General features: G+C 39.8%; 1 protein-coding gene across 1 annotated transcript in view; it reads left to right on the top strand.

Moving 5' to 3' along the window:
* Positions 1–22,593, top strand: part of MAD1L1 (mitotic arrest deficient 1 like 1) — a 348,568-nt gene that overhangs the window by 23,273 nt on the left and 302,702 nt on the right. The window contains exon 10 of the mRNA XM_030229927.2: positions 12,577–12,663. Coding sequence (XP_030085787.2) covers positions 12,577–12,663 — 87 coding nt within the window. The remainder of the gene's footprint in view (positions 1–12,576; positions 12,664–22,593) is intronic.

Raw genomic sequence — 22,593 nt, 5'->3', positions numbered from 1 at the left:
GTGCCAGGGGAGTGGGGACTTAGCTGAAACAAGAAGGAAATAACCACCTTCTCCTTCTCCACACACTGCTGCATTTGTCAGAGGCAGCTCAAGGGCTCAGGTTGTCCTGCTGTTGTGGAGGAGCTGCAGTTCTCTTCTGTCTGAACAATAAGCTTTGTATCTGTTTGTACAGTAATGAACTGCTTTTGTTTCCTTCAGGAACCTGCTCTGCTGTCTGGAGCGTTTCCATTTACAGACAACCCTTGCCAAATTAATTTTATTTAATTATCTCCCAGGGCTAAGCTTGAATACATTTTGTGTTAAATTCACCGTTTCTCCCTCTTCTGAACGAAATGGACTTAATATCCTTGTTAAAATCTGATTAAAACTAAAATTGAGTTTTTTGAAGTCTGATTATCCCATGAAATGGAATTTTTAAACCTAATTATGAATGGATTTGCATACATTCTTAGCACCATTGAAAAGAAAGTTGAAATAAATTTATTAATGAAATCTTCCTCTGCTGTGTCTTTGGGCCGTGGTGATTGCTGGAGAGTGAGGGAGAAGGAAGGCAGGCGAGATTGAAAATTCCCCCTCTTTTGAAATATACCCTCTCCCCTCCCAATTAATTCCAGAGCTGTTTTGACCCTGTCTCATTTTTATTCCTCCCTGCCACACAGCCCAATTTAGGTAATTGTCGGCCTTTCAGAGGGTAACTACACAGTCGAGCTGGTTTCATGTATTTAAAGCCTTTGTGCTTTCTGAAGGGAGGATGTAGTGGGCAACTTTTGTTTCCACTATTATGTTTTTTCTCTCTTTCCTGAGGTAGCCCTGACACCTAATCAATAGGCAGCTCTGGTTTCTCCTTTCTGAGGAGCTGTATATTGCAGTGTTTCTTTTAAACCTGCTAAAAAATGGATAGTTTGACAGACTCTGGTGAATGTGCACATGAAAATTGGGATTGTTTATGTAGTTCCCTGGGTTTGTAACAAAAAGATTTTTTGGTTGGATATATCTGAATCTCTCAGTACAGTAATTGTGCCCATCACTTCAGGGTTTTTCCAGTCCTCTGTGGGAAAAGGTGTGCCAGTGCAGGATGTGTCTGCTTGTCTGACTTGGTGCAGAGGGCAGCAGGATGTCTGTGCAGGGAGGTGGTTTCAAATGGAGTCTCCTACTTGTTGAACCTTTCTGTGTGTTTCTTGCATTGATTGAAGAGTTGTTCTCCTTACATGAAAGGTACAACTTGAAGGTGTGACTTTCTTATTTTTCAGCCAGTCATCCTCTTACCCAGCCTTACAAAAAACTCTTTGCCTCTTTAAGCCTTAGTTACAAAATTTTTAACAGTATCTTCTCTCTGTCATGTGCTGTGCGCAGATTTTTTTCTTCTTGTTAAAAAAATATAGTAAATGTGGTAGAAAAAAGATTTTGGCAGAAGGAGAAAGAAGAAATTCTGGTCTTGATACATGACTCTGCAAAGAGTAAATGCTCAGCATGTGGCCAAGTGTTCTGTAAGCATTTGCAAAGTTGCTTTCAAGTACAGAGGGACTTGTTTTCCATATGCCTTTGTGCTTTCATTTCAGTCCTGTCTTTGCACAGGTTTAGTACTAAACACAGTGGTGGTATCAAGTTCTATAAGAAATGTGGATTTCTGGCACTTTTTCTTTAGGGTGCTTCTGAAGTGGGGAGTTCTATGAGAGAAGCTGTGGCTCAGCAGAGGAAGGAGAGTTGAGCTGAGATTTGAAAATATTTTTAGCTGGCATGTGCTCAGGTTATAAACCAGAATGGTTGAAGTAAATTAAAAATTTTTTGGTGATGTATCAGGAAAACCTGAGAATTCAGACGGGCTTTGGAAGAAAGCAGCTGACTCAGGGAGCTCTGCACCAGCAACTTAAAATTATTTTGTGGTTTAATGGCTGCAGCTTTCATTTGTGCTTTCTGAAACTGTTGTCCAAAGACAGGTGTAGCAGGTACATAATACTTGCTGTATAAATGGGACTCCCTTGCAGTACCTTCCCAATCAAGTTCCAGTGAAATCTGAGGATTGGGAATATCTGATGCACCTTCTTCTCAATGGTGGAGCTGTTGTACAAAGCTGCAGTCATACCAGCAGTGAGCAGAATCTGGAAGCTGAAGATCCCATAAAAGCCAGGAGGACATCTCCAGGAGGGTGGATGTTTTGAAGACTTTGGGAAAGCTGTTTAATTCTTTTATTCTTGCCTGGTTAGTTCTGTAGCATCCATTTGTTGAAAAAGGAAAAATAACTGGTTTGTGGGAAGTCCTGTATCACACAGCATGATGCTCAAGGTCTGCAAGGTAAATGTGAATGAAAGGAAGGATGTAAAAGTGGTGTGAAAAAAGGGTGTGTGTTTCTTTTAACAGAGAGAGTAGGAGCTTTCTCTTCTATGGATACATTTCAAACTTTGCCAATGTTTATCATCTAACCTTATTAGTGCCTCCCCCAGCAGCTTCAGGCATTGGAATTGCTCAAAGCTGGATGATAGCAGCAAGCCAAGATGATGTCCAAGTGCTGTGGACACCAGTGCTTCCATTTATGCCAGTCCCAGGAGCCATGGCAGACACAGGGAAGCCACAATTGCTTTTGGCTGCTCTGACCCCTGTGCTGGATGCAGGTACCTGAGCTGAGTGAGGGTTGTGAGAGCAAGCTGGCAAAAGGAGACGAGAAGTTGTTGAAATGCCACTGTTTACATCTGTAATGCAATTATACTTGAGCAGTTCCACTTTCTGTGAATAAGTCTTAGTCTGCTTCTATCTCCTTCTGCCATGAATTATTCATTCCTTGTGGATGAGGGTGATTGGGGCTTGGCTTTCACAGGCAGGTTTATTATACCCACTTAGCTCCAACTCCTTTGGCATACTCCAAGCCTCAGTTATTTTCCCAGCATTTGTTCTTAGCATTCATTGTTCTTAATGTTAAAACTTTTGGACTATGTAATTCAGCTCTGGTTTTGGGAGTGAGAGTCTGAAGGGATGGAGAGTGTTGGTTTCTTTCTTTTGATTTTCTTTGCAGCAAGCATAGAAAGAGCTTTTTATTTAAATCTGTGCTAATTGCAAAGTCTGAGGGTAACTGTTGTATTATCACCATGTGTCAAAGAACTTGGATGTGAGACACTTTGTATATGTGGCTTGGGAGCTTTGGATGTTAAGGAAATAAAGCAGAATTTCAAAATGAGGTGGGATTGATGTGCTCTGCCTTTCAGGGAGAGTGGTTCTGAGGGCTGCTGGGATTGGGATATCATAACACAGGGGTGCCACCACCTCTGCAGCAGCAGTGACACTCTGGGTTCTTCTGTTCTGACAACTTGAGTTGCCTACTTTGTACTGGGACTGCAGCACTCAGGTCTTCTGTGTCTCATGTTAGTGATGCCTAGAGCTGATGTGCTAATGGGCTTCCATTAAACTTTCCATTTTAAATGTTATTTGTCCTTCACTTTGAATATTAAATTTTTAGAAACTTTAAAAAAAAAAAAGTATGAGAGAGAATTACTGCATTTGTTTAAAGTTCTGAAAGCTTTTTTTAGCTAAACAGTTCAAAGAGTGCATCTCACTAATCAGAGGAATATTTTTGCGTCCCCGGGGTGGTCACAGTGTTTTAATTGGAACTCAGGCTTCTTTGAAGTCCTTTTTAATCCTCCCTGAGCTGGGGGAGAGGGTTTGAAGACAGAGCTGTAAATCTGAAATTTCTTTGGTTTATTTACATGTGTCTGGGGACGTGTGTAATTTGTTTTCCTGGATGAAGCCCGTGGCCAGCTGAGTGGGAAATGTGCTTCCCTAAGTGGGGAGGCCTGAGCCAAAGGTGGGGGTTCTGCACAGTGAGCTCACGTGCTCCTGCATTTGTTCAAACCAGGAATTCAGCAACAGGCTCTGAATGGGAAATGAACTCGGTGGGAAATGATGTGGTAGCTAAACATGAGGCAAAAAGCTGGGATTTAAACTCGTGTTTTAGGATTAACTGATTAGTATGGCTCACAAAAATGGTGTTGCATACTGATATTTGACTTTTACCAGTTAGGAAACAAAAGATTTAGGTGACAGTGTTTATGATTGATAGCTTTAATCATCTATTAAATCAATGTGAGGTTTTATTTTTCTACATTGAATTAGAGATTTTTGGGTGTCCCTAATGGTATTGCTTAGTCTTTGTGCCTCAGTTTCTAAAATTCAGGCCTTGCTTTTGTTTGGTTTCAGGGGATATCTAGAGCTACCTCAGATGTTTCATGCACTTGATGTAACTACCAGAAACAGAGCTTCAGTGGCAGCTAAAGCCTTTTTGCCATCTTAATACAAATGCCCCCCGTGGCTGCTAACAGCACAAGCATTTTCCTTAGGCATTGTTTAATTTTGTGGTTCTGCTATTGATTTTCATGATAAATATAATAATTTTTCAGCTGTGTTTTCTGTACTTCAGCAAGGCTTTTAACCTCTCACAGTTGCTGGAGCTTGAATGTTTTATGTTCTGCTTCTGGCAGAGGTGAGACATAATCTTTTACTGAATTTTTGGGTAGTTTTTAATTAATCAAAGCAACAGGCTTAACCTTAATTTTCTAGCTGAAAGAAAAACTTAGAATTCCAGCTGAACGTACAAGTGGTATGCTTTTTATTCTTTCTAAAATTGTTACCATAAATTTACCTGCAGCTGTTGTTGTAATGGTATTAAAAAAACCCAAAAACATTTAAAATAACTTCTACTGTAGCTTAAAGTTGCAGTTTAAAGTGGCCATTCCTGGCATGAGATTAAATATGTGATTGTAATCAGAAGTAAATAATATATGGGATGTCAAATCACTTTATATAAAAGCAGTTGAAAATATGGTCTAGACTCTCCTGAGGACCTGTCTTCAGCCATTATTATTATTTCCTCTTGCTCAAGGTTAGGGGCTTTGTGTTACTGCTGGCTAATATTTTCAGCTGATAAGAATCTGGGTAAACAAGGGGATCAATAAAGATGTTGAAAGCAATACAAGGATTTAGGTAAATTAATATTCTGCAAGGATTATCTCAGACAGGTGTCAAAAGAACAAGACCATCAATTCAGTGCAATCTGTAAAATAGTCAAATGAACATAAATTGTCAGTAGCCAGCCTTGGCTGCAGCAGGGGCTCTCCTGTCAGACAGGAGCCCTGGCTATCTGCAAAAATGATGTCTCTGTTGGTAATTTCCATGGGGCTAGAAGTTATCCCAGAAGGGCATGTTCAATACTTGCAAATTATATTTGATTTTAGGTTTCGGAAGATTTTGGATCTTGTCCCTGTGTCCCACTCCTCCTTCCTGGAGAAGAAGCTGATGATGTAATTTTCTAGGCTTGGCCAAATCTCTCTTCAAATGCCTTGAGAGTGACTTTGCAGAATGGAACCAGCAGAGTTTTGGTAAAATTGATTTTTTAGCTGTCAGGGTTCTTTCCCAGTTTTGTATAATCCTGGTGATTGGCCTGTAATGGTTTTTGGGGTTTCTAATGACCCACTGTTGAAAGAAACAACATCTCTCTGTTTGGAGTTTGTTTCCAATTAACATATCTTTGTATTTCAGTCTGGTTTTCAGAAATTAATTTTTTGTTTATTGCTCTTTACAACTATGCAAATCTAATACGTAGTTGGTGTTCTGCTGACATTCTGTTCTTTAGATTAGTTTGATTTGCCATCACCTTCCTCATGAAGTCTCTTGGCTCCCCTTTCACACTGTCCTCTCAGCCCAACCTCAGGTTGCCAAAATGGTTGTTCCAACTCCAGTGACAAATAGAAACTATAGGAAAAGCAGCCCTACTTATGACTCCCTAAAAGGAGTTTTTATTCATTTTATGGCATTATTTTTCCCTTCAGCTGTTGCTTTTTTCTCAGATAAGGTTTGTGGTTAGGAAAAACACTTAAAATGTCTTTTGCTGCTACTGCAGTAAAATGAAACATTACATTATTAAGTGTGTTTACATTTTGTGCTTGAAGTCTTAAGGGCAATAGGTACAAAATTGTGTACCACAATAATTTCCTTTCAACATCATCATTAATGCATAATTACATTCACTTAATTGTGAATTGAGAAAATACATTTGCTTCTCTAATTGTGAAGATTGTGCTGATATCTCTGTTAACATGAGAGCAGTAACAGCCATTTTAAAAATCTCTTTTGATCATTTCTAACTTCAATACTTCTGTACTACTGCTGGTGAATACCTGAAAGTTGCTTTAGAATTTTGTGGCTTTTTCTTTTCAGTGTCTAATCTATTGGGTTTAAGACCTTAAGAACTCTTTATTTTCTTGTATAGAAAAAACATAGAATGAGAATCTTTCACAGCTTTGTGGATACCCTTCCTGTGTCTCTAGATGCATGTTAAATGCCTTATTGCTGCCTTATAAATGATTTCATTTTATGAACGTCTCTTGATGACTCTGAATTTTTTTTTCACCATGACCACTAAAAGCTTTGAATTATGTCATGTGATTAAGTATGCAGTGGCAAACCCAAAGGTGAGTGTTTTTATCTTCCAGATCAGCAGTCTTGGTGCTGCTGTGTAGATTCCTTCTTCCTGAGGTCTTTGACAGCTTTTCACTGCTGAGGTTCCATTCCACTGTGCAATGTGTGTTACCACGTTCCTGTGGATTGTTCTGTGCTTGCTCTTAGAGCAGTGGTAGGGATGAGAAAGAAGTTTGGACTGTTGAAATGTTTGCCCAGTGTTAATTTATTTTTTTTCCAAAGTAAGATTAATTTTATCTTGTTGAGCCCTTATCTGTTTCTTTAAAGTAGAAATGAAACTTGAACAATGTGTTGTTATGATGCCATAACTTTGGGAGGAAAAAAGCTTTCTTCATTAAAATCCAAAGAAGTTATTAACTGGAATCTAAGATAGTTTTCTTCCTTTTTTCCCCTCCCCTCTTCAAATTATAGCTTGATTGGATTAATTTGCTAATTTTGCAATTGCTTCAAAAGAGACACATCAATTGTCTTTAGAATTGTCAAGACACTTATAAACACTTCAAATGTTTTCTTACAAATAAGTTGTTCTTCTGCTTCAAGTGGTTAATGGGGACATTTGCTTTAGTAAAGAGCAATTGGATTTGTTGATTCTATCTGTACACAAATAAGAGTTCTCTAAATGAAGAGAACCTCGGAGGCTGAGATTGCTTATTGCTTTCACTTGCACTTCACATTTCCTCCATTTACTTTGTACATAAAATATTAAGCAGCCACTTTGTTGGAGAAACAGTCTCAGGTATACCTTAGTTTTGTGGGTTTGACAGCTCTTAGCACCTTCATTTGAATGAGTAAAGGTTTGTGACTACTATTCAAAACATTTAATCAAAGTGCTACAAAGCACTAAATGTGTCCTAATTGCCTGGAAACATTGAGTATTTTTTTTTTTTTTGAGTATTTTTTTTTTTTTTTTGGTGACTAATGTATGTAGGAGATTCCAGACCATGTGCATGAATTAGTGTAGTCAGGAATAGGAAGGGAAGGATGTAGGCATGGAGTTATGAACAGACAGGGATAACTGCCTGGACTGGAGCTTGAAGGGGCTTTTCTGCAGAAGTGCTGTTGTGAAAGTTCACTCTCAGAGCTGATCTGGACACCAGATTTTAGTGGTAATATTTTCCTGTAGTCTGTTGAAGGTGAGCTAAGGAGGCAATGCATATTTTGAGGAGAAAGGGAAATGAAGCAATTTGTAGCTTTCTCATAACAACAGGGAGTTAATCTGACCAAATGAAACGTAAGGACTCTGTGCTGTATCCCAGAAGTCTGTATGAGCTCTTGTGGTTATTGATATTTGCTGAACTTTCTTGCAGGGAGAGTCTTTCCAGGAACTGAGCTGCTTTTAGACTTGGTGAAACTTCAGAGATAAACAGGAGTTCTGTAAATCAGAGCTAGAGGAGTTAAAGCAGTTGAGGAGATCAAATATACAAAGAGGATGTTTGAAACTCACTTCAAACATAGAGGAGAAAAGACTGTTACAGACATTCCATGGCCTTTCTAATCATACAGAAATATTTAAAACAACTAAACTGCCTTTCCAGAAATCTTCTCTTCTTGTCATGTTATTGTTCTGTTTGTTCTTCAGGTGCTGTTGCTTCCTGCCTAGAAAGAAGATTTAATTATTTTTATAAAAGTAGAAAAAGATCTTCTTGTGGAGAGCAGAATTTCAGAATCCTGCTACATTTCCTTGTACATAATACAAAAAAAAAAAAAAAAGGGGGGAACAAAATAAATATTTTATACTTCTGGGAGTTTACCTTAAAAAAAAAATCAAACAGCAAACCAAAACCCAAAAAAACACCTAGAAATTGTTTTTCATAGAAGAGAATTAAGCAGATGTGGACTCCCCTATTTTCTTGACAAACATCATTAATAAGAACATCTGTCCTCTGGTCTTTGTCAGTTAATTCTGTTTAAGTGTAAAACTAAAAATACTGTGCAAAAAAACTGATAATGTTCCATTTCAATTTAATATGACTTAGTTGAGACAACCAAACCTGTCATTGTGTATTCATACTGAGCTAAATCTGTGAAGAGAAATGTTAATTCAGCAGACTTTCAAAAATAAATAGTTCTGAGTAATTTAGTGTTATTAATGTGGTATTAGTTTGGTAGTTTGAATCAAATTTAATTAAACAAAAAGCACTGAAGAACTCAGTTGTCCAAACACTTGATGAAGTGCCTGTTTTTCTCTTTAGTTTTACTTTTGTCTTGCACTTCCATACTTAAAATTTAATGTCTGATCTCAAGCTACGATCAAAAATCTTCTTTGCTGTGCATTTTGAAACATTTTATAGAAGCAATAAGAAGTTGACATTCTGATAAATTATAAATTAAAAATTTTTTTTCTTTTACATTTTCATCTACTTTGAGAGTCTTGGTTTAATGTTACTTCGACAGCTAATTCTCAGTGTGTAACTGTCACAGTTTATACTGAAATGGTAATAGATCCTTAACTAAGAACAGAGTGTGCCTCCAAATCCTGGGAAATGTCAGTTGTGTGCATCAAAAAGAAGACATACAAAATAGCATAAGCTGTTTTCCTCAAAAGTTTAGAAAGTGTGACAGTGGGCACTAAAAGTCATTGTGTGACTTGGTTGGACATCCCATTAAGTTAATTTTTCAGTTCATTGGAATGATTTTATGTTTTCATCATTCTCAAATTGGTCCTTTTCAAATTATCTGGGCTTCAAAGGAAGGCAAAGAGCTTTGGTTACCAGTAGTTTTGTCCCCTCCTGCCTTACTGTGATGTAAATTGCTGGACTAATTTGCTCGTTTAGGACAAAAGATAACCTCATCCAAATTAGACTTATGTTTGTTTGTTATGAATTTTGCTTAAGCAAGAGGGATGGGGGTCTTAGGATGGGAAGGTGGGAGAGAAGAACATTCTAGCTTTTAGCTCCTTGTGCCTTAGCCAGGAGAAGGGATCTGAAGGCAGGGATTTGTTCCTGAAGTTTGGAAGTCCCTTTTTCATTTGTTCATGTGTGCTTTATGATTACAAAGCACATGAATCAGTGTTATAACACACTGCCTGAATGGGACCGCTCTGGTCTCTTGACAGGTCTGTGCATGGCTGGTGCACACGAGGTGTGGGGTTTTTGGTGTTACTGCCTGGGGAAGGAATCTCCTGCAGGTTTGCAGAGCACACACAGTGGCACTGCTCAGCTTTTCAGAAAGGGACTCTCTTTGGCTCAGGACAGGGTTTCAAACTTCCCTCAACAAGCCCTGGTGATTGCAGTAGTGTTGGAAAGCTGTGTTGTCACAAAGAACCTCTTAAAGCAGATTCCTTGGCTTTCCAATGCTGGTTTTGATATCAAATGTTCCACAGGGAGTGGACAGAGTTTAGCAAAAATTATAGGCATCAGCCAAGGCTCTCAAGGCCAGAACGTGTTGCTCTGCATTGGGATGCTGACAAATTTCTCTCTTTGCATGGCACTGTTTGCAGAAACTCATGCACTGAGAGGCCTGGTCACAGCTGGTTGCTGTTTGCAGTGCTTTGGGACTTGACCAATTCTCTTCAAATTGAAAGCTTTGATTTCATTTTATTGTGCATGCAGCATCGTTCCACTGCTTGGATCTGTGGAAATTTGGCTTTTGCCAAAGTGCTGATGCTCAGGATAGGGTGTAGACCTTGGAACCAGGCTTTGAAACCTCTCAGTGAGAGGACAGCAGAGTGCATGCAAAGGTGTCTTTGGCTCTGATCACCTGATATGATTTAGTGTTCCAGAAAATGAACTTTTCTTTACAGGGGATTAATACCCATGGACTTTGTTTTCTGTTACATAGCTATGCTACTCCACTTAGAAAGAAATAATAAAAGCTATTTAATGCCAATAAAACATTGTCCAGAACTGAGTGTAAACCTAAACCTGCCAATTGCTGGAACTGAGACTGGAAGCTGATTGTTGGTTTGAATGGCTGAGCAGATGAGGATGATTGTTTTTTATTGGAAATCGGTCAGGAGCTGTCATTACTAGAAATCTGTGGCTTTTATAGTACTCTCTCATTTTACTACTGGATTAATTTCAGTTCCTGATCTCAGTCCTAATAGATTATAGTGTCAGTTTATGGGGAGGAAAAAAAAAAAGAGAGGAAAAAAATTAAGCCAGATACACTTTTTTTATACATTAGAAAAATAATCTGTGAAGTTATTTCACTGATGCAGGGACCATACACTGGTGTTGAGGGCTGGTACTCAACATGACCAGAGAGCTGCCTGATACTAACTATGCTTATGATAAATCTGCTATATTTGGGTGATTAATTTATTAGAGGCTTAGAACTGCATTTTTCAGAGGCTTGTTGACTTGGCCTTACATTGTACAAAGATTTTTCCTGTGGAAATCATTATGTCTGCTTACAGCTGCTTCTTGCCAAGCAGACTTAGGTGTGCCCAGTCCATTTCCCTGGTGTTCCCTCTGATGCCCAGCTCTTGGTAGCCCTCAGTAAAGAGCTGGTGAGCTGCTCAAGTTAAGGATCCCTTCAGGCTCAGCTTCAAGACTTTGAAATGTTATTTAATGCTGCAACACATTTTGAAATCCAGGTGCATGTTGGCTTAAAATTGACTTGTCTCTGCTAACAGAATTTTATTTTCAGATATTTTAGCCAAGCCATCTCCAGGTTGTGTCTTGGTTTCTTCTCATAATTCTCTTGGCTAGTGAGTGTGATGTCCTGTCCTGAGTGATGCCTTTGCTGCAATCTGTGCCTCTGTTGTCTGATGGGAGAACATTTCCATCTCTTTAACTGTATATTGACTATCAAGACTTGGATCTAACACAAGTGGTGTTAGAGGCCTCAAAATTTTCTGCTGAGGAAGGATAAAGTTTTGTAATTCTGGAAGTGAAATGCAGGAATCTTTCAGCTGGGGTTGCCAAAATTGAATCCTATCTGCACCAACTCAGCGTTTAACTAATTTTCACTCAACTGGAAGTGACAGATGATTAAAGAGAAAAAGCAATGCCTTTTTTTTTGATGTGAGTAGCTGCCTGAAAAATATTTTCATCAGAGAAAGGGCTTCTCTAGTCCTAGATCCAGTCAGAATCCAATAATCAAGCTTGAGGCACTTCTCCCTGTTCAGTTTTTGGAGTGGCAGCAGCCTCATTCCAGCTCTGTATTTCAACACTGTAGACTCTGACCAGGCCTGGTTTCATCTGCCAGCAGCAGTGGAACCTTGATTTGCTTTTTAGGGCACATGATAGATTGTGTGTCTGCTGATTTTATCACTGCAAAACTGACTCCCCACTTGCTCCCTGTGAAAAGCCCTTTCAAGGTCTGGGTTACTCTTCCCCTTTGTGGGTGGTGCATCTTGGTGGAGCAAAGGAATTTATGGACCCAGTTCATACAGGGGTGAACTTTCCAGCTTCCTTTCCTCCAGGAAGTGTGACAGAGATTCTTCTGTTTTAGGGTGGGAAAACCTTTCTGATGGCTCAAGACAAATTTTTATTGTTGTGACTTAGAGAGGCCTCTGAAAGAGGAGTTTCCTTCTGCAGAGGCTTTTGATGTGGTCCCTGGAACCGCCAAGTCTGGAGTTATCTTGATCCCATTCCATTACCTTTAAGCATTTGTCATTGGATTGGATGAAAAAATAAACCTATTTCTGACCACTGTGGAGTTGTTGCAAGCAGGTCTGTAAAAATCTCTGATCTCTTTGACAAGGAAAGGTTATCAGTGACATCTGAAGTGTTACCCAGAGCTGAGGGATTCTGTTTTTTTCTCCTGTGGCTCTGGAGTCATGGTGTGTGTGAAGGACTCTGAAGTCAGCACACTGGTAACTCTGTGGGAACACTGCTTTGAATCACCTGTGATGTACCTGAACATCTACACTCTCAGAGGGTGTTCAGCAGTAGCCAGAGTTGTTGAATTGCACAGTCTGTATTTTGATTGATTTCCTCCTCTTCTTCCCCTCTTACTACTAATGCTGTGCTCGTACTGTGATGCCTTTAGATTTTATGTGAGCTGGACAAGTTGCAGCTCTGTGTTGTTCTAAGGGACTGCAACAGGTTTGGCCCCAGGAAATCACCTTTGTCTGCTCTTGGTGAGAGCTGTTCCATGGCTGTGTGTGGAAAATAGATTTGCAACCAATGATTCATTAAAAGTTTTTATTTTGTTTTAATTGCATAGGACACCTGATGATCTCTCGAGGCAAATTGTGGCCCTGCAGCAGAGGGAGCTTGCTCTAAAAGAGCAGAATTCCACCTTCATGAACAGGTGAGTGACTCCAGGAGGGGATGCTGGTAGCAAGACCCTGCTATGTTAAAGCCCAGAGGAAGGAAACAAGGGCTGCAAACTGTGGGACCAGCTCTTTATATTTCCTTGATGTTCCATGGAGCCTTATGTGCCACTTTTTGTTCTTTCCCATGTTGATAAAGGGCTACTGAAATTCTTGCAGGAAGAAAAAACAAGATAAAGGGCTACTGAAATCCTTGCAGGAGAAAAAAAAAAGATGAATAACTGTGGGTGATGCAGTGAAGAGTTAATCAAGCTTTATGTTATGAATGTTTACAAGGGGAAATGAGTTGCTTTCCCCAGACCATTTCATCTGGAAAGGAAATGTCACAAAGCAAAATGTGCCAAGAATCCATCTGGGTATGGGAAAGGGAGTAGGAGCTCTGAGGACTGTGATTTGACTGCTAAAAAGGACCAGGTTGTAGAGATGATGAAGAAAAAGGATGTTTGCAGTTTTGGTGGCAAAGAGCTGCCAGGCTTTGAGAGGAGCTGCCTGTTTATGGAGTGAGATGTGTGTTTGAAACATGAGGGTGTTTAAACCATTGCCCTCCTGTGGGAGTGAATGTGTAATGGGGAAATGAATTTGCCAGAGCCAAACTTTCCTGACAGCACTGGTTCCACAGCCTTTCTGAACACAGTTCCACAGCATGCCAGACAGTGCTGCTCACCCTCAGTGCACATCTTCTTGCTTCTCTGTTTAATTCCACACATTAGGAGCCCTCTGTTAAAGCCATTCTTGTTAAAAGCAAGACCTCTGTCTTTTAAAAAGACCCTGGACTGTTTGCCCTGCAGGGTTGTGGCTGCCTTGGCTGAGCAACAGAAGTGTGGGGAATATCAGCCTTTGGTGTAAAAATGTTGAATGCAGAGCAGTCAGTGCCATGTTGAGCTCTGGGTGGGCACACTTAGCTCATTGTGGGCAGCATTTCCTCATGTGTCTCCTGAGGTAGGTGATGATCCTGTTGGCTCCACCTTCCCAATGGTGGGCAGGATTCAAGCAGGGTGGTAAAAAGTTTTGGCTGTGCTGCTGCTGTTAATGAAACTGTTTAGTCACTTGTAAAATGGTTAGCTAAGTGTAAATTCCTAGGAGTGAGCCAGCCAAATTATTGTGTGGTTTTATCTGTGAAGTTTACAGGGGAGAAAAAAAATATCTCACCAATATAAAAAAGACATTCTGTGTATTAAAAATAAACCAAGCAAACCCTCAAACCCACAAGTGATTAAATGATAAAATAAAAGAATGATGATAGTGTTTGAGTTACAGATTTGGGTTTTTTTTTAGGCTGCTTTTCTCAGCCTTTCAGAGAACTTCTTTTTCTAAATTTATTAATGGCCGAGGGGAAACGTCTGTTGAAAAAGCAGCTTTTTGGTAGTGCCTGTTCATCTAGATGTAATTGTGCCAATTTAGTTTAAAAATAAAAACATGATTAAAATTACTTTTTGATTTCAAGTTAAATGGGCTGTAAAGCTGCTCAAATTAAAATTCTAACATTTTCTAGATGTGTCAGTTCTGAAACTGATAATTTTGACTTTCTTCTATCACATACCTTATTCTGTCTTAAAAAGAAGGCAGTAAGATAAATTTTTAAAAACCTTTCATTACAAGTGATTTGAAAGTTTTGGAAATAAGACCATGTTAAGGAAGCAAACCTAATTTTCTCCTTTCCATAAATCTTTTCCAGATTTAGCTGATGGTCTTCTCTTTTATTTGTTTCATAATTGTGTTCAGAATTGTCTGTGTATTAGAGTAATTTAATATGTGATCATGCCTCCCTCTAGTGATGAAGCCCAGCACTTATTCAGCTTTCTATTGTTTTTTTTTTTCAGCTACAGGTTCTTTTGCCCTTAGCTGAAATATGTTGTCTTTGGTGCTGATAGTGCAATGCTTGATTTATAACATCAGTGGTTATGTGTGTACAGAGCAATGTGCAGTACAAACACCACAAAATTTGTGTCCCCCCTAAGAACTTTAAGTTTTCTCCATTAAAATTAATGAATTAGCAGATACTTAAGAAAACATCATCACAAGTTGGCATCTGAATTTATTTTTATGTCAATGAAGGAGAGAATCACAGATAATCCTGGCTCACCCGTTGCTACAGTGCAAAACTGTGTTTAGTAGATGAGATTTTTGAGTGTCATGGTAAAGAGCATTATATGGCTCCCTTCCCTACCTGGCAGATGTTGAGTGTTTGTGCAGTGTGTGTGTGTGCTCATCACCAGCTTTTAAACACAGGCAGGAGAGTGCCTGGAAGGTGTGTGAGAGGGGTTTGCAAGCTGGTTATTCTCTCTCTGTCTTTACACTGCAGTTATCTTGGTTTGTATTCCCAGTGATGCTTTCCCACACTGTTCAGTGACTGGGGTAGACACTTCCCAGCTGCTGTTTCTGTTTCCAGTGTCCTGATCTAGAGTGGGGAGTTATGGTTGATAAACACCTTTTCCAAATGGCTTCACTAAACAGAAAATTTGTTTTTTTTCTCATTTTTGCATTCTTGACCTGCTTTCCATTTATTACTGTGCATTTTTTAGAGCCAGTGTTTGTGTAATTAAAAGGCAATAGAGATGATCCCACCACAAGGAGACAGCATCACTATAAACCCATTTTTGCAGTGGTATTTCCCTGAGTGGGGTTCTGCACTGCAATCTGTGTTTTGTGTAGCCTGTGCAATTGCCAGTGTCTCTGGGCCTCCCAGAGATCAAATGATGATGAATATCCTATTTGCTCCATCACTCACATTGTACACTTTTAGACACAGAACCACAGGACTGAATTTCCTGAGCAGTAGGTTTAAATCAATTTCTTTTAACAGTGATTGTTTACACGTCTGAGTTGTGTCGACTCCCTCAGAGCTTGCTATTTTTGCTAAGGGGAGAAAACCTTCCTGTGGTGCCAGCATGGGGCAAGAGGAGGGTCACTTTAGCACTGAGCACATGGGCAGCAACTCACTTCTCTTGGCAACTTCAGGATGGCTGAGTAATGTAGCTGAAAGTGCCATTAATCGTGCGTGATGGACTCTCAGTGCTGCTCTGGAGTGTGTTGCTAGAAGTCGTATAAATAGAGTAAATTACACTTGCAGCAGCAGCAGGAAGTGTCCTGGAGCTTTTTAACTGCAGAACAAAGATAACAATCCAAAGGTTCAAAAGCTCAAAAGAAGATTGCTCAGAGCCACTTTGATAGCAAGAATTGTACCTGCTCTGCTATTTAGGGGAAGGTGATGGAAGGAAGGTGTTTAATTAGTGGGTCACTTTAACCATGCAGCCCACATTAGTTCAAGTCCATTTCCCCCCCCCAGCTGTGACTGCTGTAGGTGTGGTACACTGACATGTGTTGGTGGTTGTAGTTGGGAATATGGAAAGTCAGCCAAGTGGATCATAAGCTTTTCTCTTGGAGAAATGATGTAGCAGTGATAGTATTTTTTAAAGTGAGAAAAGCTGCATATTTATTGTGCCTGCTTCCTATCTACATATTTGGTCTCTCTAGAGAGATTTCCTCAAACAATCCTGGCAAAGTATTCTGAAATTTGAAATGTTGTCCTATGAGATGGCTCACACAAAGGAATGATGCTGCTTTATGGCTTGAGCTTTGCTGCATTTGGAAAGACAGGCTATGAAAAGCCTGTAGCTCCTTACTTGCAGCTCCTCCCAAAGTGATAATTCCTGCTTTGCTCTTGTGATCTAAGTGCAGGATTGACTTTGGACCTTGAGATGTCTTGTGGAAGGTCAAATACAAGGAAATACATAGGTGAAGTTGGTTCTGGGCAGGATGAAGGACAGAAGGGAAAATGGAAGAGTAGTAAATCCTTGGTTCTGGTGTTGAGATCCTGGAGCTGATGGCTTATTCCCATCACCTCCTGTCACAAAGCCAGCCATGTGTTTTGACATATTGTTTCATATGGGAAAAGTGACACAGAATGTGTCTGGAAAAGGATTTTCCTACTGCAAGTGCTCATGGAGTTCTCTTAAGAGACATGGTTGTTTACCACCTTTATTCTTATAAATCATGTAAAATTGATTTACCCAAACAACCTGCTATGTGTGGTGTTGTTTAAAATGAAATAAAACCCCAAACCGTTGAAGACCAGGGAATGTAGACTGCAAACTGAACAGAAAATGCTTTACACTTGGGCAGCAGGGATTTTTTTTTAACCAAAAAAAAAAAAAAAAAAAAAAAAAGAAAAGAAAGAAAAAAAAATGAGTGATGATAAGCCCAGAACTGTCCATCTTCATAAGTGCTGTTAGATCAGAAGTGTTGTAAATCTATTGCCCAACCTCTCTTTTCCTTGGATGTCCCAATGAATGTCAGTCACAAAAACAAATAGAGCCTGTCAGACTTCTTCCCCTAATCTTCTGGAAAGTTGGACAGAAGTTTAATTACAGTGAAGTGTCTTTTATCTGACAGAGAGAGAAGTGCTAGCTTTTTAATAGGCTTTATGAGTTATTTTTTGATCAAAAGAAGCACTTAATGTCTAATATAGGATTAGGTAGGGATTTTTTTTCTTCCTTTGTTCATTTATATGGCACATTGCACCTTGATTTATACATGGAGGTGTCTGTGTACCTAATATCAGACAAATGTTTATTCACTGTGCTTCAGGGCAATATTAACTGCTGGCAGGTTCAGCATTCATTTTCCAGAGTGAGATGATGAAGAAATGGCTGTAGATGCTGCTTTTCCTTTTCTTCAAAATGGATCTTTCCTGCACTTCTGTACCAGAAGGTACTCAATAGGGTCTCATTAAGTGACCAATCTACATATTCATATAGCAAGTTTCTAGAGCAACATCTGGTTATTCATGACTCTAATTAGGTAGATACAAAGCTTTTCTATTTTTTTTTCTATCATATAGTTAGCAGAAAATAGGAAAGCAAAAAATAATTTAGCCAAGACATTGACTTATGCTTCCAATTTGAAAAACATGGGATTTTGCCCAGACCTTTGCTTTTCATGATTGTGCCATTTTTAGTCTGATTTCCTGAGGAAGTGAGGCTTATTACTGTGCTTTGTGTGTGTATGTAGATGAGATTTGTCTGTGCCTACCCTACACTTTTGAACTTGCAAGTTGTGTTCTGTTAAGCTTGGCAGATGGTGGAGGTCTCAAAAATCATGAATTCCAGCAAGTTTAAGGCAGTCAGATCTCCATCTCCAGGAGATCTTCATCCTGAGGCCATGCCCTGAGGTCATGTCAGGGGTCAGAGCCCTGCAAGCAAACAGACCCTTGGCAATGTCCCAGTATCAGAAAGGCTCCTTTGGAGATCAGGCAGCACTGAGGGAGCTCTGGTTTCACACCCTGGCAGCACCACAATCCATCATTTTTGCTATTCCATTCTTTCCAAAGGCTCATGGCATTTGAGAGTACCATGGTAATGTTGCTGGCATGGTTTTCATGCTTTTCATGTTTTGTGTCATTTTGGTATGAGAAGAAAAAGTCTGCTTGAGTCAGGAGTCACCTTTAGAGAGAGAAATCCACAGGAAACCAGGCAACTTTGGTTCTGGAGCTCATGGAACATTCTCTCTGTATTTAAAAAGAAAATATGTAGAAAAAGCCAAAAAAAGCAGCCTAGAGGGGGTAGACAAAGCTATAATGATACCCTGGAGCTCTGTGGAGACTGTAGAGTGCAAAACCAGTACAAATATTAGTACTTGGTTTCTTACCTTTTATTTGACTGTGCTCCTGGGAGAACATTCAAGACTAATCTATGAGAGCACTCTGTTCAGTGCTCTGATCACTTCTAATGATTAAAAATATAATTGTAGAAGGTATTTAACTCTGTTGTTAATAGTCCTTCTTGTTCCAGGGTTGTGATTGACCCTGGGTGTTCCTACCAACATCCCTGATGTCTGTGCATGTCTTTATTAGTGGAATGAATGATAGCTTTCATTTCATCTGGAGATGCTGATTCAGCATTCCCTTGGTAGCAGTGGGCATTATTGACTAGAAAAAAGAGTAAAAATAACCAGCTAATTTGGTAGGAAGCACAGGCTGTTCTTGGTAGTGTGTGGTACAGCAGACACCGTGGTTGGAGCTGCACTGTGGAAATTTGGGAAGGAGAAATCTGCCTTGCATCTCTCCTGTGCATGACTCACATCTACCCTATAAATCTTTCACTTCTGTGAGATTAAAATTCCTAAAACTTCTAGATGAAATAGATGTATCTTAATATTAGTCCAGAGTTCTCAGAACCCAGAATGAATATTTAGATATTGAAGTAATTAGAAATCAAAACTTATTATCTGTTATCATTATTCTTACTCTTACCTTCTCAGCAGGGGGATGCTATGATCAAATTAATGATTTACAGGAGGCTGATGGGCAGAGTGCCCCACATCCATGTTATATTTGTGATATGAACACAAAGGGAGGAATTGTAATCTCAGCTGTGCAGTAGGCAGCAGTACAGAAATATTCTACTTTGAAACCAGTAGTATTATGTAAAACCATATATTCAGCCTGCTGCCAAGCTTTGTGTAGAGCTCTGGGAATTGTAGTGCTTTAAGATTTCCAGTTGTTAGAATTTGTCTTTTATTTCCTCTACAACATGGCAGTATGCCTTGAAAAATTGGATGGGAGTTGGAAAGAATGGGGCCTATCAGTTTGGTAATAAATTTGGAATCAGTGTTGAAGCCACCAGGGTGGTTCCATAAATGAGGAAGATGATTGGAGCCCAGGGAGTCTGGACTCAGTTTCTGGAGCGCTTTCCTGGGTGCTGAGTCACTTTATCCAGTGACACCGAGTTTGTCACCTCATGAATGGAAACAGACATCACTGTTTGTTTCCATCCTCTCTGCACATCACTGTTTTTAGGCAAACAAACATCAATTCCTATCTACCCATATCTTTTAAGAATTTTTTGTTCCTTTCTGCCCCAAACACACATCTGTTTCTTCCCAGACAGTATTTCAAAATGGCTGTAGTGACTGTGGCTCCTGGACTGTGTCATGAGAAGGCATCAACAGTCAAACAAGGCTGTGTTTAACAGTTTTGTCTCTTAATTTGTAATGCTGGAACTGCAATACAGCTTTCCTGAGCAGTCATGGGAAGCCAGAGGGAGATTGGTGGCAGAATGCAGAATGAATTTTCTGTCTTTTTGTACTCATTTATTTGAACACCTACTGTAGTTGCTGTAATAACAGGAGCTTTGAAACAGACTATGGATTTTTCTAAAGTACTTTATAGTACTGTTGATATTGTTTATTTTGAGCAGATTGATGAGGACAGCCAGAATACTCTGAGACATTTTACCAAGGTAAATGTGAATTCTGTAGGATTTTTTAACCTGCTGTAAAGTGGTGTCAGTTGAAATACTGCACAGAATATGGTTATGCCTGAAAAATAGATTGTCTGGCCTAGGATGTCTCAATCAGTTGATCATATCTGCATGTACACTTTGTTCAGCTCCATAACTAACTGCTTCTTGAACAATTTCTCATCTGGATCACATCCTCTCTACTGCCTGCTGCCTTCAGGCTGCTCTTATTGGTATTTTCATTATGTGTTTAATATTCTTTGTGGCTGCTTGTATGCACCTGTGAATGTATAGAGCAAAATACTGAAGGTATATCACTGCTGGTGGTGGCAAGGCATTTTTAATTACTCATAAATATTCTCCTACTGTCAAAGTTTTATCATCTATACAAAAGACATACTGCTTGGAAAGTTTATTCAAGAAGTGAGCTGCTTGTCTTTTTTAGCTGTGTAAGGCAAAAAAACCCAACTTGTCATAAATTGCAGTCAACCCCCCTCCCAAAAAGCAGCTTTTTCTTGCTGCTCTGAAAGTTAAATGACTAATGTGCATAATTTATTTGAGCATCTGTGCTAAAAACTTGCATACCAAGTTTTAGTTCAATGTGATCAACAATGGCGAAAATTAGGATTTATCATGGAAATGCTGATGGATGTGAACATGTGGAGGCTAAACCGGTGCCTGACAAACCTTCTTATTGTGCAATGCTAATGGTGAAACACAGTTTTTTTCTGCTGTAATTGCATTCCCCCCCCTCCTTGGCTGCTTAATTTGCTCCTTTTCAAAATTTGGTGGTTTTAGCTGCACTTCATATTTGGATTCCTGCTTTTTCTGGAGTCTGCATAAAACCTCCTAAGTTGTCTTGTGATATTTCTAAGCATAAGATACCCTGAGCTGCCTGGCAGAGCAACAGCATCCCAGGCTGGGGCTGGGGCTTTGCAGTAACTGCCTGAGAACAGGAGATGGTGCCGGCAGCCTTGGCAGCTGCTCTGCCTTCCCTCCCCTCCTCCCCCACCTCCTCTGCGTCGCACAGCCAGGCTGCTGTCACCAGCATTATAAATTCTGGAGCCAATTAGCTAAAAAATGTTACAAGTGAAAGGAAAGAGAAGAAGCTGTAGAACATCTTGATGTGAATATGCCTGTTTCAGAAACTCTTCCTGTGGAGAGCTCGAATCACAGAATCACAGAATGGTTTGGGTTGGAAGGGACCTTAAAAATCACATTTGCAATCCACTGCCCTGGGCAGAGATGCCACTCACTACCCCAGGTTACTCAGGGTCCCATCCAACCTGGCCTTGAATACCTCCAGGGATGAGACATCCACTGCCTCTCTGGGCAGCCTGTCCCAGTGCTTTACCACCTCTGAGTAAAGGATTTCTTCCTAACATTTGATCTAAACCTGCCCTCTGTCAGTTTAAAACCATTGCCCCAGGTCTTATCACTCTCTACTCATATAAAAGGTCCTTGTCCCTCCTTTTTATAAGCCCCTTTAGGCACTTGAGGGCAACAAAAAGGTCTCCCCAGAGCCTTCTCTTCTCCAGCTCTCTGAGCCTGTCCTTGTAGGAGAGGTGCTCCAACCCTCAGGGCATCTTCCTGGCCCTGCTGTACCTTTTGCTGCAGCTCTGGTGCAGCTTTTGGTGAAGCATCAGATACATTTGAGACATCTGGTTAAGGAAGAAGTTGGTTTGGAGGAGTCAAGGCAAGGCCTTCTTAGAAAATGGTGCTGATAAAGTCTTATGTTAGATATTGGAAAGATCTTGGACATCTTCGTGCCTTGCTGGTGCTCATTTCTTCAGCCTTGTCCACAAGATTTCTTGTTGAAGGAAATTTATTAAAAATTAAAATTTGTTGTTATTTAAATTCCCAAAGTCAGGCCAATTGCTTAGTTCTTGCATGGGCATCACAGAAGGGAAATGTGTTTAAAGTCGGTTCCTCTCTCTGTCTGCCTTTGAAACAGTATTTGGTGTGTTTTCAGGCATGCCCTTGTTCAGAAGAAAGGCTGACAATTTTTCAGTGCAGTCATTCTGTTGAAGAAATGTGTCCCTCCTTAAGAAGGAGATAGAGTTGGCTTCAGAAGGGATGCATCCTGCTGGTCCAGTTATTTTGTTGCTTGTGGCTTTTGTTTTGTTTTTGCCTTAACCTGTGGTGGGATGTGACATTCAGAGGGCCTGTTGGGGCTGGATGAGTGGTCAGAAAGCAAGCTGGGGCATGGTGCCCTGTTAGAGTTTAGAACAGTGTTCCAGCAAAATGTAATTTCCTTGTCATATTTTATGTATGGGCTATTTTTGCATATTTTCAATATTTAAAACAATGTTCATATTAATAACTTTAGAAATATATTCTCACTGTTAAGAGATGGAAATCAGTAACAAAAAACATACAAAAAAGATCCCATCAAAACCCCCACAACAAATTCCCCAAGCTTTCCTTTTATTCAAACAACAACAATCAAATTCTTATGACTGGAATAACTACTGAAGAGGCTCTCTGTTTCTCAGCCAGAGAAAGCTTTTGAAATATTTATGGAAATAAACCAAAATGTGTCCCTTTCTGACTGTACAAATAAGAGATTATCAGATCTAGCCTATGGCAGTTGCAGTACATAGAGTCCAAAGCATCTACAACTAATAACATAGAGTGTATGCTTTAAAAAAAGCTGCGAGGTTTTATTTT

Source organism: Serinus canaria, chromosome 14 (assembly GCF_022539315.1).
Source record: "Serinus canaria isolate serCan28SL12 chromosome 14, serCan2020, whole genome shotgun sequence".
Lineage (NCBI taxonomy): Eukaryota > Metazoa > Chordata > Aves > Passeriformes > Fringillidae > Serinus > Serinus canaria.
Note: the sequence above shows the minus strand (reverse complement) of the source record. Positions and strands in the feature narration are given on the sequence as shown.